At 40.5% G+C, this 16764-nt stretch overlaps 1 protein-coding gene across 7 annotated transcripts in view; it reads right to left on the minus strand.

The window, feature by feature from the left end:
- Window positions 1-16764, minus strand: part of nectin1b (nectin cell adhesion molecule 1b) — a 258757-nt gene that overhangs the window by 173681 nt on the left and 68312 nt on the right. For all 7 annotated transcript variants that reach the window (XM_036214902.1, XM_036214904.1, XM_036214905.1 and 4 more), the window contains one exon: window positions 1342-1713. In XM_036214902.1, coding sequence (XP_036070795.1) covers window positions 1342-1713 — 372 coding nt within the window. The remainder of the gene's footprint in view (window positions 1-1341; window positions 1714-16764) is intronic.

Raw genomic sequence — 16764 nt, forward strand, 5'->3', positions numbered from 1 at the left:
ATCCATCCCATCTCATTTTTTTTTTTAAACATTTTTTTAAGGATGAATGTAAGCAAAAAATGACTCAGTCTTTACGAAAACAATAAAGATGGCAGACCTAACCAGTTTTGTTCTTACACTGGTAAAAAAAACAAAACCAAAGAGTAACTGTCCTTTGCATGCATTTGTATTTTTGTTGCTTAATTTAAGAGTCAAGATCATATAACTAAGGTTAATAAGTTTTGGGAAAAGGGTTTGAATTGAATAAGAATCCTGTGTTTCCAGATCAGAGATAACAGGAAACCTGTCCAGACAACACAGTCTCACTCCCAACTCATCACATATTGATTACTGATTAAGAACCCCTCCGCATCAAAAATCGACATTTTGGTTGTGCCCAACTTATCGTTTTTTGATGTGCCAGTTGCTCCCAGTAAATATCAGGTCCCAAACCGTGTCTCATTAAATTATGGGTCCGCGAACTGGGACCAGTCCAGTACCGGGATGCGGAGCGCGTGGGTACCCTAACCCAGTTCTTCTTCACCTTTCGGCTTATCCCTTTCGGGGTTGCCACAGCGTAACAGCACCTACTGTTTCGCATCAGTGATCTGGCAGAGTTTTTTACGCCGGATGCCCTTCCTGACGCAACGCTGTACTTGGAGGGCACAGGGACCCAGTTAGGCAGCAACGTCAAGGGTCTTGCCTAAAGACCCAATCTGGATGGAGATCAGTGGAGACCCCAGGGATTGAACCCAATAACTATCTCTATGACCAATACCTATCGCTATGACCTATACCTATTGCTGGGACCTATACCCATCACTTGGATCTAGACCTATCACTATTACCTTAACCCACCACTGGGACCTAGACCTACCACTATGACCTTTACCCATCACTGGGACCTATTCCTATCGCTATGACCAATACCTGTCTCTAGGAACTATATCTATTGCTGGGACCTATACCTATCGCCATGACCAACACCTATTGTTTGGACCTATACCTATCACTATTTCCTTAACCCACCACTGGGGCCTAGACCTATCACTATGACCTTTACTCATCACTGGAACCTAGAACTATCACTATGACCTATACCTATTGCTATGACCTATTGCTAGCAAAATACCAGTAGATTAAAATGTACGCAACCATTTTCACTCCATGGGCTCACCAAGCGGTCCATGACCTTGATATTTTGTGTGGGCCACCTGTATAGCATACGCAGGTTTGAGGGTTCACTCGTATCCACCCATTACGACAGTTGTAAGACTCATAAACAAATGAGAAACTCAAAGAGCTGTTTTTACAGTTTCAAATCGTTTTACATTTCACATTATTCTTTCTTCTGGTTCTTACCATACACAGTCAGGTTGACCATGTTCTCCCTGTTCCCTGCAGGAAACGTGGTGTACTCGCAGATGTAGGCTGCTTCATCAGACAGCTGCAGGTTGGAGAACACGATGGTGGTGTCCTCCAGCGAGGACATTTGATGCCGCACGGTCGCTTGCTTGAAGCTCACCCGCTCCCTGAAGGGAGACAGCACCGACACGCCCAGAACCGGGTTGACGATGGCCACGTTCTGCTTGGTGCCATTGAGCAGCTTCTGCCAGGTGACCTGGGAGACCTTGACCGGCGGGTTACTGTTGACGAAAATGCAGCGCAGCTCCACTTGGGAACCCACGAATCCGGACTTAGCCGAGTCCATCTGAACGACCTGTCCACTGCCGGCTAAACACACAAAAGAGAAACATTTGTTACAAAGGGAAAGCAGAACTTCATGAACTGAAAGCCAAAACATTAGTGGGAGCACAATCTCATGCAGTCACGCTCGCATTCGCTCATTCGTCCCCTTGTGTCCATGCTAAATGTGTAACCCGGCGTTTGTTGAGCGTAAATGCTGCAGGACGTGTTATTATGATAATGGGCACATCCATCCAGCCCCGTCTTTGTCTGCAAACGTCCTGTTTTTGATGAGATGGGAGGATCCACAGAGAAGAACGGCATCACTAATGAATGAGTACAAGGGCGGTGATGCTAGCAGCCAAGTCATGCTCTGCTGTGCTCCCCTCCACCTACCCAGCAACACACCAGCAGCCCCCCTGTAATTTTAATTACTTTTTACTCGCAAATGACTCAACCACTGCCTGGAGCTCATATTAAAAGAAACAATGTGGAGTCCTGTGTAAGCAATAAAAACAATATGAACACACACATTAGCTATATTAAAAACCCAGCAATTACCTCTTCTTTACTGTCTGTGCCTTTGAGGAGTTTGGATGAACAAACAAAAGGATCCATTAGAAAGGATGGAAAATTAACCTTATTGGGGGTTCATGTAAATATACAGTACTAAGGATGTACCAATTCTAAGTTTAAAACTGAACCATATAAGTCATTAAACCAAATTGTGGGAAAGTCATTCGTCTGATCTCTACAGCATTGTGGTGCTACATTTATGAAGGATTTATTGTTTTATTACATTACACAAGGCTTAGTTTTAGCCAACTAAACAGTTTTCCTTTATTGTTACTTGCTTATTAACAAATTAAATAAGAATTTCTCATTAATTTCAGGTTTTTATGCTTGTTTGGTAATACGCAAATAATACATCAAAACAAACTGTGACCAAAAAGTTGTGGGAAAAGTAAATTGTACACATAATTTCCCAAATCTGCTTATTTATTTATGCTTTTATTTAGTCAAACCTCAAATTTACCTGTATCCGCATTGTTTGTACTTCATTGAGTGTATTGGTGTTTTGATTTCATGGAATGTTTGTCTCTAGTTCCACCAGCAAAGGAAGTTTCTATCAGAATAATGAAGAAAATTTGATTGATTTGGCTGATTTGTTGGCTGAAATAATAAAGTATCTGATTTTTGAAAAAAATACCCCAAAATACTCTTGATAAACTAACATGTATCACAAAATTCCTTAAAAGAAACAGTGATTTTCTAAGGCCAGAAATTAAGTTGAGGAGTGTCTAACCAAGTTTGAACGATGGTACTTTGAACTGCACAATTAACCGCAAAATTACCGCCATCGCGGTATCAGGCCAGTGTGGCATGCTTACCGCAAAAGGAGATACAAGTGGTATCTGGTTGCACAAATGCTAAACTATCTCTTTGTGGTTTGAAGTAATGAATCAAATAAAGCTTTCTATGCACATTTCACAGTGAAATCGAAATGTATTAGTATTTTTGTTTTTTTATTTGTTTCAAACACTGATATTGCATATCACAAATTTTTCTCATATCGTGCAGGCCTAGTTTGAACCCACACTCTGGTTGTAATGATGAAAACTATTTCTATAAAGTTGATGAACAAATTATAATAAACAACTTTTGCTATTTTAGCAATTTAAGCTGTTTAAAAATAAATCGTATAATATATATATATACACACACACGTACAGTGTATATATATATATATATATATACACTTACACATACATACAGTATATATTATTATTAGTAAATAAAAACTTTTTTTTTTGTAAAAATTCCCGCTTTTTGTCCTCAGTGCCAACAGATAAAACAACAATCAATTGTTTAACTCTTCCCCATTTTGTTCAGCACTGACGTCTTTGTGGTGTCAGGCTCTGATTTATGGTCCTCTCCAGGTGAACTCTGATGATGTCCCATTTCCTCGTCCGGCAACCTCCGACTGAGCGTGTTTTTACAACCAGGAGCTGCTATAATTATCTTTTACTGATAGACAAGGACCCACAGGAAGAGAGGCAGAAACTCTCGCCTTAATCACGACGGACTCGTAAAAAACCAACAGCGAATCCAGTCATAAAGGCAGAGAAAATATGCTATGGGTCCAAAACACATATGCTAGAAAGCACTTTAACACTAAGTAACTACATCACAGTGATGGATAATTGCTGCTAAAGCTTCCTCGGGGGGCTTTAAAACAAGGGAATCCAAGAGAGATCGGTTTCTGTAAACACCCGGTGAGGGCGGTACCTGATGGTGAACTCTGGAAGAATTTGAAGTGGAGCTGGGAGCAGCGCTGGTCGCCTCCAGCAGCGGCAGCAGTTATGTTCGGATTTGACTTGTAAAAGCTGCAGGTAATCAGCCGAAGGACATCAGGGCACAATACATGCGTGAAGAGAGGAAACGCTGCAGACTCTGGGTGGAAGACCATTGAGATTAACAATGTATTTTTTTCCTCTTTCCTCTCCCACAGCGGGCGCATAACCCTCATGCCGAATTGCTTATGCTGGAAAGCATTGCATTACGAGCAAAAGGCAATTTAAATCTATTGTTATATGCTTTCACTAAAACGCCGCCTTTGCTGCCTACTCCGCAGAAAAACAAAGTGACAACCTTTTCAAGTTACTGAGTACACATCATCTTTCATTTCCGTCTGAGCACATCAAAAGGGGCCCGTGTATAGAGATTTAAACTTGGGGGATTTGAAGATGACAGATTGATTTACTAATGCAGTTTGACAGAGAGGACTGGCAACCTTGTCATCTGTACCTTGAGAGCCACCTGTGTCCTCGTGCACCCCAGGGCAATGCTTTACTCCGTTTTATCACAGCTTAGATTACCAGTTGTGGCAGCTATAGTATGATTTTCTTTGAAATAGAAAACACAATTTACCGTGTGACAACACCAGTTAAAGTTTAATCTTAAGTTGGAGTGAGGTGGGAGGGCTGGGGCTGTAAAAACTCATACATTTGGACCTAGCTTTCACCCCTAGAACAGCGTTGGACTGAGCTGGTTGGTAACACACCGCATACCCGGTCTCTGTCTTTCCTTAAGGGAGCCCTCACATTGGGGTGTTTGGTCTGGAGCTGTTTGTTTCTGCTTGGTTTGGACGGGTGGAAAAAGTTGAGCTAAACTCTGGTTTGAATCAAACAAGAGAATTTTTGTTGCAAGTGAACTCTGGCGCGGTTCAGTTCAGTGTGAATCCAAATGGATTAGTGAGCGGAAAAATTACAGGAATTTAAAGAAGTGCGAAAAACAAAAAACAGTGTTGGAAACTTTGTGTTATTTTGTTAAATGAAAAGTGCTTTATAATTAAAAATTGATTTGATTTGAACTGAGCCAGAACAGTAAGATAACATCTGGTCAACTTGTTATATGTAGCTTTGTTTTTGTTTAGTTTTTTTCTCAGTTGGAAAAAATACCTCAACTACCATAGAAGCTTAATCACCTATTATATATTCATTCACAGAAGCCAAATGATTTCAAACAAAATGCATTTCACTAAAAAAAATGGTTTATTCAATTTTATACTGAATATTTTACATCTGATATTGAAGCAATCCAGATAGTACTCAAAAAATTAAGCACTCTGCATAAAATGTAAATGTGCAAATTGAAAAATTAAACCAAATTAACTGCATCTAACCCAGACAGAAATGCTGTTTATTTCCTGAACTCTTGTCATGTCATACTTGCTTTTCCTTTGTTCCCCCTAGTGGTGGAATTGTGTATTTTTATCGTTTCTTTAAAGAACCATAACTCGCCACAGGAATGGTTTTTTTCTCTTCAAAACTGACCTGATTAACCCATGTGCCGGGAAAGATACGGTGCATGTTCGACACCCCTGGACTCAATGTTTTGTCCTTTTTTTATTTTTAAAATCTCTTAAACACCGAAGACGTCGCTCTTTGACATACCGTATCTCCTTGACCGTCTACGCAGTCAACATAAAGTAGCAGATTCTTTTCATGTTGGCTTTGCACCACAAATATAAATTGTTGCATATTAGCACAAAACGTTTTTCACTTCAGAATCCACAGGAATTATGTTGTGTAAGCGGTTATAGAGCTACAGTAATTGTAAGAACTCCAGAGCTAATACTCTGGTGCTAAAGCCTTAACAAAGGAGGTTTGTTGCAAGTGAACTCTGGTGCGGTTCACTTCAGTGTAAATCCCTATGGATTATTCACCATAGTAAAGAAGTTGGCAGAAAAACAGAAATTGTCGGAAGTGCGGGTCACAAAAAAGGTTTGGGCATAGGTGGTGCAGTGAGAAGGGGAAGAAGCTAGTTATGAAAGTTGGAGCGTGAGAGGGGCGAACCGGTTTTTTATTTGTGCTTTTTTTTTTAACCTTCTGGTCAGAACTTGCTTCAGCCAGTACCTCAGAGAAACCGCTGTCGGAACTGCAGGACGTTTTTGGGTAATTGCTTTTGGTTCGTTCTGAGAATGTGAATTGAAACCAAACTTGAGAATTCTCCACCGATTTGGACCAAATCTGTGGGACAGAACTCCATATTTGAGCTCCAAGCAAGCTGCATGAAGAACACAAAAGAGCCCAAATCTTCTCCATGAAGGAGCCCACCGGGACCCCCCCTCCTCCCCTTGAGGACTGCTGGAGTCTTGGCTAAGAACACAATGGGTCTATAATTATTGACTACATGACGGAGTCGTAAAGCCACAAGTCACAATTGTGCAAGAGGCATTAGCGCTGCAGCTCTGGAGCTGAAACAAAGACCGGTAAAGAAGTGCAGATGCAAAACAGGAGAGGAGGAGAGGAGGACAAAGAGGAAGCTTGGGGAGATTTGCAGGTGTGCTGAAGGGCTGAAGCAGGTTGGAGTTATTGTTTGTGCTGCTCCTTTGTTCTCACACTGACAAGAGAGTGAGTGGAGAGGGGGGGGGGCAATGATGCTCTAAGGGTAGAAACCACTGAAAGAGTTGCCAGTGAGGAGAGAGCTGCTTCAGGAAGGAGAAGCAACAGGACGAACACACAAAGCACAAAGTATGTCCAAGCTGGCAGCAAATGGAAAAAGGGAAGCTCGAATCCTGCCAGGTGAGTCGACTTGGATCAGAGGGGACATAAGGGCTGCTATTAAAACAGCTGCTGTACCGTCTGGCCGCGCACTGATAGCAAGACTCCAACGGCCTCGGCTCAGAGCCGCGCACACAACATTCAGCTGTAATAAGGCCCGTCTGCATGGAAAAACATGGGCCTTGTGTTGTTTGCATATGGCATGCGGGATATAACAGCCTTCAGCTTCTCTACAGTGTGCGGACAAAGTCCAGCACAATGCCAAACTGGAGGAGTTTCACCTGAAAGAGCTCTGAATGTTTCCGCATACAATCAAATGAGAAAAAAACAGAACATTAGTTCAAAAATAACATAAAATATACCATTTATTTTACACTATAAAACACACTTGAGAGCAAGTCTACTATAGACCATGTATGTGTAGTATAGAAAGTATACTAAGTAAATATTTCTTCTGATTAAATTGTAGCATTTGAACATATATATTGCCACTGTTACCAGCACTACTGGCAAGTTGCAGGAGGCTTAGTGCAAAATGTTCCTTTCTCAGCTTTATTCCGATATTCGAAAGACTTTGTGTCACATAATTCCAGCTGGGAACAAAAACGCAGTTATTATTTTCTCCTCCATGATCAATTTTTAAACAGTAAGCACTTCCGTGAATTAAAAGGGATGGCATCCTTTTGTCACTACAAAATCTGAGTCCCCTGATTGGTCAAAGCTCAGCCTGGTTTAACATGCAACAAGCATTCAATAGCGTACTTAATGTTCTGTCAAAATGTCCGCGTTGTAAACAAAGTTGGGTGTTACTGAAAAAATGCTATCGCGCTAGCAGTCTTGGACTGTTTGTGTCTTGTTTGCAAGTAACTAATAAAGGTTGAGAGTTAGTATAGTTATAGTAAGGCTTTTCTAAATAGTCTCAGCCTGTTTTCTTACATGTTGCAAACAAACTTGGGAGTTACAGGTATTGTGAATACGCTAATGCGGCTAACGCTTCTAACATGGCTAACATGAAGCGCCTTTTAGTTTGGTGCACCTTACACTGAAAAAAGTGAAATATTGGATTAATGACCAAAAGTTCTGGAATTTGTTACATTTAAAATTAATTAATTGATTATTAATTTAAATTTTTGAGTTGATGTTTTACGAAACTCAAACATGTAATTTGACCAAAATGTGACAAATTTTTAGTAAACTGATCCAAATGTTTCCCTTTTTACAGTGTTTATATGACATAGGTTCAAAAATAGACCATTCACTGATCTTGTAATCCGGTGCGTTCTGTATAGCGGCAAATACGTTGGATTTGATTTTCCACTGCGTTTCCCAGAAAAACAGCATTAATTACATGCGTAAATCTAAAAGAACTCCATTAAAACTCTACTTTACAAGAACTCCTCCATCTGACATGCAACAGTCATCTTTTTTCTTTACGCATTTCTAGCCCACAACATTTTCGAGAGACACAATAATTGGCTCTTTTTGCACGTTCATCCAGAGAAATCCATTTATGCCTCGGTCTGATAAAGTTCAGAACAATTCACCTCGAGCTGCAGCAATGTGAGGAAGGCAAAGATTAACTAGAACTAAATGCATATTTTAGAAGAAGCTCTCATTAATGTCTTCTATTTAAAGCTCCACCGGGCACAACCATGTGATGTCATTAAACCGCATTCTTCTGGAAGCCTTAATGTTTTCTTCTTACGGGGGTGGAGATGGAAAAAGAGCTCCACTTTCCAGAGGACGGAGCACTTAACTGCCTCCCGAAAAGGGAACGGGGAACATTTTCTGCTTTTGTGCGACCGGCACCCACGCCGTAAAGACGTTCGGGCAAATAGGTCATCGGCGAGCTGGCGGCTCCGTCTACTGCAGCTCCTCTACGGTGTGTTTGGATATAAACACGTAGCCAAGTGCTACTTTAAAGCCTGTCACATCGAGACACATCAACCTCTCGTCATCATCTTCTCTGCTTTGGTGACTCCACTGTTATTTAAGTGGGATGCTGATGGATAAAACATGGCTTGAGCCACTTGGGATAATGACTGTTTAATGTAGTCCCAGTTCCCACGGCGATGGCACAGAAGTCTGTCCCCCCCTGTTTCTGTGACCACACATGGGGTGCTTGAGAGGCGTCCAAATCCACGAGCTCATGCACTCGCAAAACCTCCTATTAGCTGCTTGTTTATTCCCCTGGTGGAATTCTTTTTTTCTGTTTTAGTAATTTAGAGCTCATCCAGCCGCATTTATCTGGAGATCTACAAAAACGAGAAGTGATTTTCCAAATGTTTTACCCGGTAAATGATGGCGAGACTCTTGGGGATGACTGACTGTTATCTCATTGTGTCTAAAAAGCTTTGATGAAACCAGAAAGGACACTTCATTCAAGCTGCAGCCGCTTTCTCCTTTTAATGTCGTTTCCTGTTGACCGAGGCCATTGAGTTTCGCTTGAAAGAGCAATATGTGTCCGAGAATTAGTTTTAATCTACATTTGGTGCGTTTCAGCCAGGTCTCCTGGGTAAACGGCGGAGCCAAAGCAGCGCTCACTGGAACAGATGCTTAGTAGAGCTGTTCCTGATTTCCCTCTATCTGCTTCAAATTTGAAATGTTTCTTTGTACAACATGTTCGCTTATGGAGGACAATTTAGCATCTGCTGCGCCAGGAACGTTAATGATTATCGGGAATATTTATTACATCTGGCAATTTCCCAATCTGGGGAAGATGCTAGTGCAGGGGTCTGCAACCTGAGGCTTTGGAGCCCCATACCGATATCATTATGGCTCTCGGGGTTTGAAGAAAAAAGTTTGTTAGTTAAGTTTCGTCATTTTTTTTAAACTAAGGTGATGTTACATAAATAAAAAAAACACTTTTTAGCTGACATTACACAAGTTTAAAAGGCATTGAGAGCTTTATCAATCCTCCAAAATGCACACGTCAGACAACTAAGCAAAAAGGTGGCAAAATGTTTCAGAAAGTAACTATTATTACTTTCTATTGTTACTATTGTCATTTTCTAAATACATGTGGCCAGGGCTGAACTTTTTTTCTTGGCTGCACGGACCCAGAAAGAAGGTTAAGATTAGGATTACAGTTAGCCTTATGGTTAAAACACCAAAAGGTTCCTGAGCGGCGGTGTCTGCAGGTCACCTCTCCCCTATAGAACATGGATCTACTACCTGTGGCTCCAGAGCCTCATGTGGATCTTTTATCCCTTTATTGTGGCTCTTTAGTTCTAAAAAAAAAATTCTAATGATTCAAATAAAAATGTCAATCCACAGAGTAAAATGATGTAATAGAAATTCTGTAAAAATATTCTTTAAATTTGTGTTTTTGTTGTAAAGTTACTCAAATAAAAGTCTCCAAAACTCATATATTTTGAAAAAATAACTCTAAAGTGGTTAAAGTTTTTAAAAAAAGGCACTTTAAAGCAATCAAAAATTATTTGGAATGATGTGTTTTGTGGCTCAAATCTTAAAAAACAAGATTCAAAAGCTCAATTTGTTTTTAATGTTTTTCTTTTTTCTTTTTTTAATAATTAGATTCTACTTCAAAATTGTTTATATTTGAAAGTAAAAAGAGAAAAATGATGGTGGTGCACCAAAATCCTGATAACAAAAATCATCATGTTTGACTGTCTTGCTTGGAGTATTTTATTTTGAAAAGAACTTGTGTGTCCTGCTGTGAAAAATAAAAAAATACAATAAAAAAAAGATGCAACATGAAGACACTGTTGCAATTCAATATTGTAACATTCCAAATCTTCATTTCATAATTGATTTTTCATGATCACAAAAACATAAATATTGTGTATTTTTCTTAACAATAATGTAGGAGTATCTGGCTCCTGCTCGATTATGATCTGTATAACAAACTGTCGCTCAATTGTTAGTGATTTATTATTAGAATCAGTTGAAACTCAATCTTATTTAAAGTCTTGTTGAAGGATCCTATTTGACACGGGGTGCATTTTATTTTGAAAGGTACTTGAATGTACTGCTGTCAAAAATAATATAATAGCAATTTTACACTGTTATAGTTAAATTATTGTAAATAATTAAAACTTACACTTTATAAATGAAGGATTTATTGGCTACAAAAACTGAAGTGCAGTTTCTCTTTTCTACAAGTTGAGGTGGGAATGTGTGGATCTGTGTTAAAGGTTGCCGCCCCCTGCGCCTGTGGGTTTCGTCTTTAACTGTTTGCTTTAAGCTGCAGTGAGAGACGAAACGACTCCGTGCCCCGGAACATGTGTTTTCCCCACCAGGTGCTGCAGAATTGTCTTTCAGGTTAGCGGCGCAGAGCGAACGTCGCTCCATCCTTTTGCTTCTTCGGCCATAAAAGATGGGAGGCACAAACAGGCGCGGCGGCCCTCGAGGAGCTTTTAAGGTTTTGTCAAAGGGATGCATTAGTTTTCCTGCAAGAGAGCTTTTCATCTCAGTTCAGCGAGATAATGATTCATCCTTGAATAAAACAACTCAATTTGGAAGAGCCGAACCTTGATGGAAAAGTGCTGCTTTTGAGATACCATCTTCATTAAGCAACTGCACCTTTGGACTTTCTGTAATTAACACTTTCGTTCATCGCTGATAGGAAAGACGCTGGAAGCAATCTGGTATTTTAGTTGTCTTTGAATGACACACAAAGCTGCGGCGAAAATAAGGTTTTTGCCCTACAGAAAGAGACGGCGTGCAGGGTAGGTGGCAGCATGTATCAAGTGTAAACACGCCGTCAGTGAGCGCTGACCCGCCTCCGTCACCCCGCGGCCTAACCAAACAAGGCCACCACGGTTTCGGTTCGATGACACTGAATACACAACGCTGACGTTACCTGAGCAAACGGCGGGATGACATCACCCGGTGACACCTGAGAGCGAGCGACTTGTGAGTAAACAACAGTTCAGCCTCCCAGTGAAAGGGAGGGCGAAGCTGGGATATGAATGGGGCCAAGTGTTCGGGCCTGTGTGAGTGAAACTATGAAAGGAAAACAGGTGCACGAGTGCGGTGTCAGAAACACAAGAACAACAGCCGCCGCATAATGACACGCTTTATCAGGAAGATCTCGGGCCAAAGCACCAGGGAGCGTTTACAACAGACGATACAATTAGTCAACAAAGCCTCTCATCGGCGGTACGGGCTCAGCTCTGGTGCACAACTGGCGATATCTCCAGAAGTTTCCCAGGGCTTTCAAACAAGGACATCTGCTGGATGTCTTCACTGCTGATCAATAAATAAAAAGGAGGCCACATACGCACTTTGGAGCGATGCATTATCCCTTCAGACAAGCCGAGCTCCTGCGGCAGCAGGTACCGGCGCGGAGGAGTTAAAGCCAGGGTTACATAAATGTGATGTAGGGGATTTTGGGGGGAGTTAAGGCGAGTTAGCAGTGAGAGTGACACACTGAGGGTCAGCTGCGGTGAGGAGATTACAGCACTCAGGATATTAAAGAGGAGGAGAGACGATGCTTGCGGGCAACAAACCTCCCGTGGAAATTTCTGTGTTGGCACAGGCCGTCGATAAAGCTATGTTCATGCGTGATTTTTAACGTGGTAACACGGTGACAACAAAACCCTCTGCAGACGAGGGCTTGCCCCTCCAACCTGCAGGCCATCCTTCAGCTCTGAAGAAAATTCATCCACGCTTTCTGCAATAATTCAAAGCCTCTGGAAGCAGATTTTCCTTTAACTCTGACTTGATTTGAAACATCGACAGCGGCAGCTAGCCTCGTATCTGCTCTCCGCTCCTCCACTCTGTCCTTTTGCACCTGTAATCCTTGATTGCTGCAATCCCCTGCTTGCATTTCGGGATTAGTCATATTTTTGCCTCGCTTTGAACCAAAACATCTTCCATATGTCCCAAACTAGCAAGTAAATGTCTTGCTGCTGAGCTGAAGTTCTCTCCAAAAGACCTTCTTCCAGCTGAAGCTAAAACCAAATCAGGCTGTACGATTTGTAGAAGGATACACGGTAAATTCAACATGTGCACCATTATTGCCACAAAGCGAGAACTGCTTCCAGTGTTATGTTTGGTTTGTTAACAGCAAACTGAATCATGTGCTTAAGTTGGAATTTACTACAACTCATTTAGATCATTCGACACCAAGAAATTGTGTTTTACTGTAAAGAAGGGCTTTAAGTTAGCATGCGCCAACCGTTGGTTAACATTCAACGTTGTTTTAGGTTACATACCACATTTCCCATGCTCACATCATGACCTTTTTGAAATGCATGTATGCTGATAACATACAAGGGGTAAATTTTGGGGGGCGGGGCTTGTTTGGATGAGGTTAAATAGAAAACTGCTAACAACAAAGGGAGTTTTCATTGTGTAAGAAAGAAAACAGGACAAAAGTTGGCGTTTGACCAGAAAAATATCAAGTTTTCACTATAAAGGAGAAGAGAAAAAACATAAGAGGCTTTAGGCAGAAAACCACAAAACATCATTCAATCGCTAAGAAAGAGAAACGCTACAAAAAAGAGGAACTGAAACTCCCAACATATAAAACTCATGGAGAAGTGCTGAATAAACCAGCAATAAATAGTTAAGACGAATAACGCTTTTTTTTTACTTCGACCCATCTCAGTCCTTTCTAAATATTTTAAAATGCTGCATTTAAAATTTCTCATTTGTTTTTAAAAACATAATAAAAGTTTAAAATTAGATCATTTCTAATGTATAAAACAGTAAAAGTTGCTCAGTTCTTAGATAAGAGAAATATATTTTTTCCTGTCTGGCATTTTTATCATATTAATATTAATAAGAGTTTTTTTTTTTTTTAAAATAAAATGTGTACATATAACTAGACTGCAATTGTAATTGAATTTAGATCGTTTTGCCAGAACCGTTTGGTTTGTGGAAATTTCAATGAGGCGGTGCTTTGGAAAGTGCGTTCTTAGAATCCTGCTGAGCAACTTCAGAGAATTCTAACAGTGTGTTTTTATGTTGTATGTTTTGATGTAGTATATATACATATATATACATTTTTCTTCTTAATGGCATCATGTGAGTCTTAATTTGATATTAATTTAAATTTTGTCAAGAAAATGTTTGATGAAGGATTGAAACTAAATTAAATAAAACACAACTCAATAAAAAGAAGAAAAACAACCTAAAGATGACCAAAAAAGAACATTTGCAAACCAAACCATGAATACAAGAACACCAAAAGGCAGGAAGGAAGGATCTGACAAAGAGTACCTAAAACCTCTGACTTACATAGACTGAGGGTTTGGAATTATTGGAATTAAAGCAGCTGAACTAATTAACTCAAACCAGGTGTGAATAATTAACTAGACTTCAATTTAAAGGGTTGCTACATAAGAAAAATAAAATATTCTTTTACAAAAGTTTTATATATATTTATATATATATATATATATATATATATATATATATATATATATATAATGTCAACCATATATTTCTCATATGAATTCAAGTATTTTACAAATTGATCAACTGGAACAATATTGATTTTTAAATGGGGCACTGCACATTTAGATTCCACATTGATTTCATTAGCCAGTAAGACTGATGTAAGCACCTACAACATCAAATGAAAACCAAACAGTGAATCAGGAAGGATTATCCATAAAGATCCCTTTGGGGTGGGATGTTCAGAAGAGGGTGGGGCTGTGTCTGAGTCAGATCCGCAGAAGAACCCGACACTACAGCTGTGGACTGCACAAATGCGGCGTGAAATGCAGACAAAGTCCTGCCAAAAAGTGCTGAGGAAGAGTCTGGCCCTGGACAACTGTGCACCACAAATCTCCCTCACAACATCGACTGCATTGTATACAAGTAAAGTAAAGATGAGTTCAAATGCTGGATATTTCCATATGATTTTGCACCAAACTTGTGTTGTAGACTGCAGGAATTATTAAGATTCTGACCATCAAACCGCTCCTCAGCTACTACTAAGTGATCTATAGATTGCAAAAGGCTGCAAACTTGAAACGGAAATGCTTTGCATGCATACTGAAAACAGCAGGGAAAAGGGGGTAAATCTACCCCGCCCCATGCAAGGCGACCTTTAGAAATACTCTGCGCGGAACATTGTTTTCAGTGTATGACCTGAGTTGACCTTTCCTTTGCAGTGTTTTTTTTTTTCTTGTCCCCCTTTCGTTGACAAAAACAGGCTGATATATTACACTCGGCAAAGACGGAAGCATTTGGAGGATAAATAGGTTTGGAGCAAAGATAAGGAGTAGCAGCACACTGCATGACAGGTGGTGTTTGAAACAACCCAAAGAGAAACAGACCAAACAATCACAACTTGATTAGTGTCACTTGTGTTTTTTCTTTTTTTTTTTCTTCCCCACTGACACTTCCTGGATTATTGCAGCTGCCTCAGCAGATTCCATGCAATAAACGGAAGCGCATTCTGCATTATTAAGGCTGTGCAGAAAGTGAAAAAGAGAAGAGAGTGGCCTGCTATCAAAGTTCATTTATAATTGTGGCAGGGACACAAACAGGACAGCAGGGGCAGAGCGCACGCCGCTCCGCTTGCTAAAGCGCAGCTATTTTTCAGCGGCCATATCTACAGCAGGTCCATTAACATACAGGAGAGGGAATTCACACTCCAGCTGGAGTGGGCAGCGGGCTGGAGCCCCAGTCTGCTATCAATTAACAAGCACACTTAATATGTGTCTGAGTCACGACCACCGCGAGGCTCGCAGGATCCTGTGCATTTACTCCAAAGCCATGTCGCAACCGCTCCTCGGCTGATTACCGGACCACGCATCACATCCGAATGTGCAAATCACAAGAGGATTGGCTGCTGTAACAGCTCTGTGCATGTGCGGAAACAATTAAACCCAAACAAACAAGAGTTTCAGCCTGAAGTTGCATCATTTGAGCATGGATTAGTGCTGCAAGATACAGGAAAAACTTGTGATTTGAGATATTAATAACCAGTATTGTAATGACAATATGATACTAAAACTACGTTCAACTTCTCTGCAACGTGGGTTCTATGAAAAGTCTAAGTTAATTGGGGCGGCCATGGTGCAGCGGTAGGGCGGTCGACTCCTGATAGGAAGATTGTGGGTTCAATTCCCACCTTGCCCATCCATGCGTCAGCGTCCTTGGGCAAGACCCTGAACCCCACCTTGCCTCTGGTGGAAGGTTGGTGCCAGTGTCCGGCAGCATAGCAAGATTTACAGGACTTTGACATTTAGCATCAAGCTTTTTCCAACTGTGGGTGGCGGACATGTGCTAGTAAACCAGAGAAAACGGAAAAGCCGTGCCCTGCTTGTCCAGTGTGAACATTAGGGGTGTGCCAAAATATCGATGTTGGGATATATCATGATATTTAGTTCTGCCATTGATTCTCATCAAGTATCCATCTTTTATTTTCGTTTGAAGAGGCTGTAAAACGTTATTTTTTTTGGTGGAATGTTAATTTAGAAGTAAGTAGGGGTCGCGCCTTGCGAGACCGGCTGTCACGGACAACAATGTGCCTAACAGCAACTTGAATAATTTTAATTTTGTTCAGTTGTTTACAGCAATTTTACACTAAGTGGTGGTACTGCTGTTCATAGTTACTGTTGTTAACACTAATTTTTACAGATAACCCTAATTCAATTGGTGTCAGAGCTTGTCAAAGACATAGTATTACTCATTTAAGCAATGCTGCACAAAAGTGTCCATTATTTGTTGCACAAAATAAGACACGTTTATTATGATTGTGTTCAAGCTAAGAAATAAATGGGGATATATTTCCCTAAAAAAATTGTTTGTTTTTTTTTACCAATTATCGTAGTATCATGATATCATGCGCCATGTATTACGTATCACTTGGTGAGGTACCCAGTAATTCCTAGCCCTAATGAACACCATGTGCTAAACACGACTTCACATGTCTGGTGTGAACGTAGCGTCATGCATCATTTCCATTTCACTGCAACAGTTTTAGGTTCTACTCCACGTAAGCCATGTCTACATAGGAGGCAGCCACCTAACATTAAACCATATATTGTGTTTGGGTCAAAATGGACCCATTTTCATACTTAACCAAAAAAACAAGGATTAAGGGGTT

This window comes from Oryzias melastigma, linkage group LG13 (genome assembly GCF_002922805.2).
Source record: "Oryzias melastigma strain HK-1 linkage group LG13, ASM292280v2, whole genome shotgun sequence".
Taxonomy (NCBI): domain Eukaryota; kingdom Metazoa; phylum Chordata; class Actinopteri; order Beloniformes; family Adrianichthyidae; genus Oryzias; species Oryzias melastigma.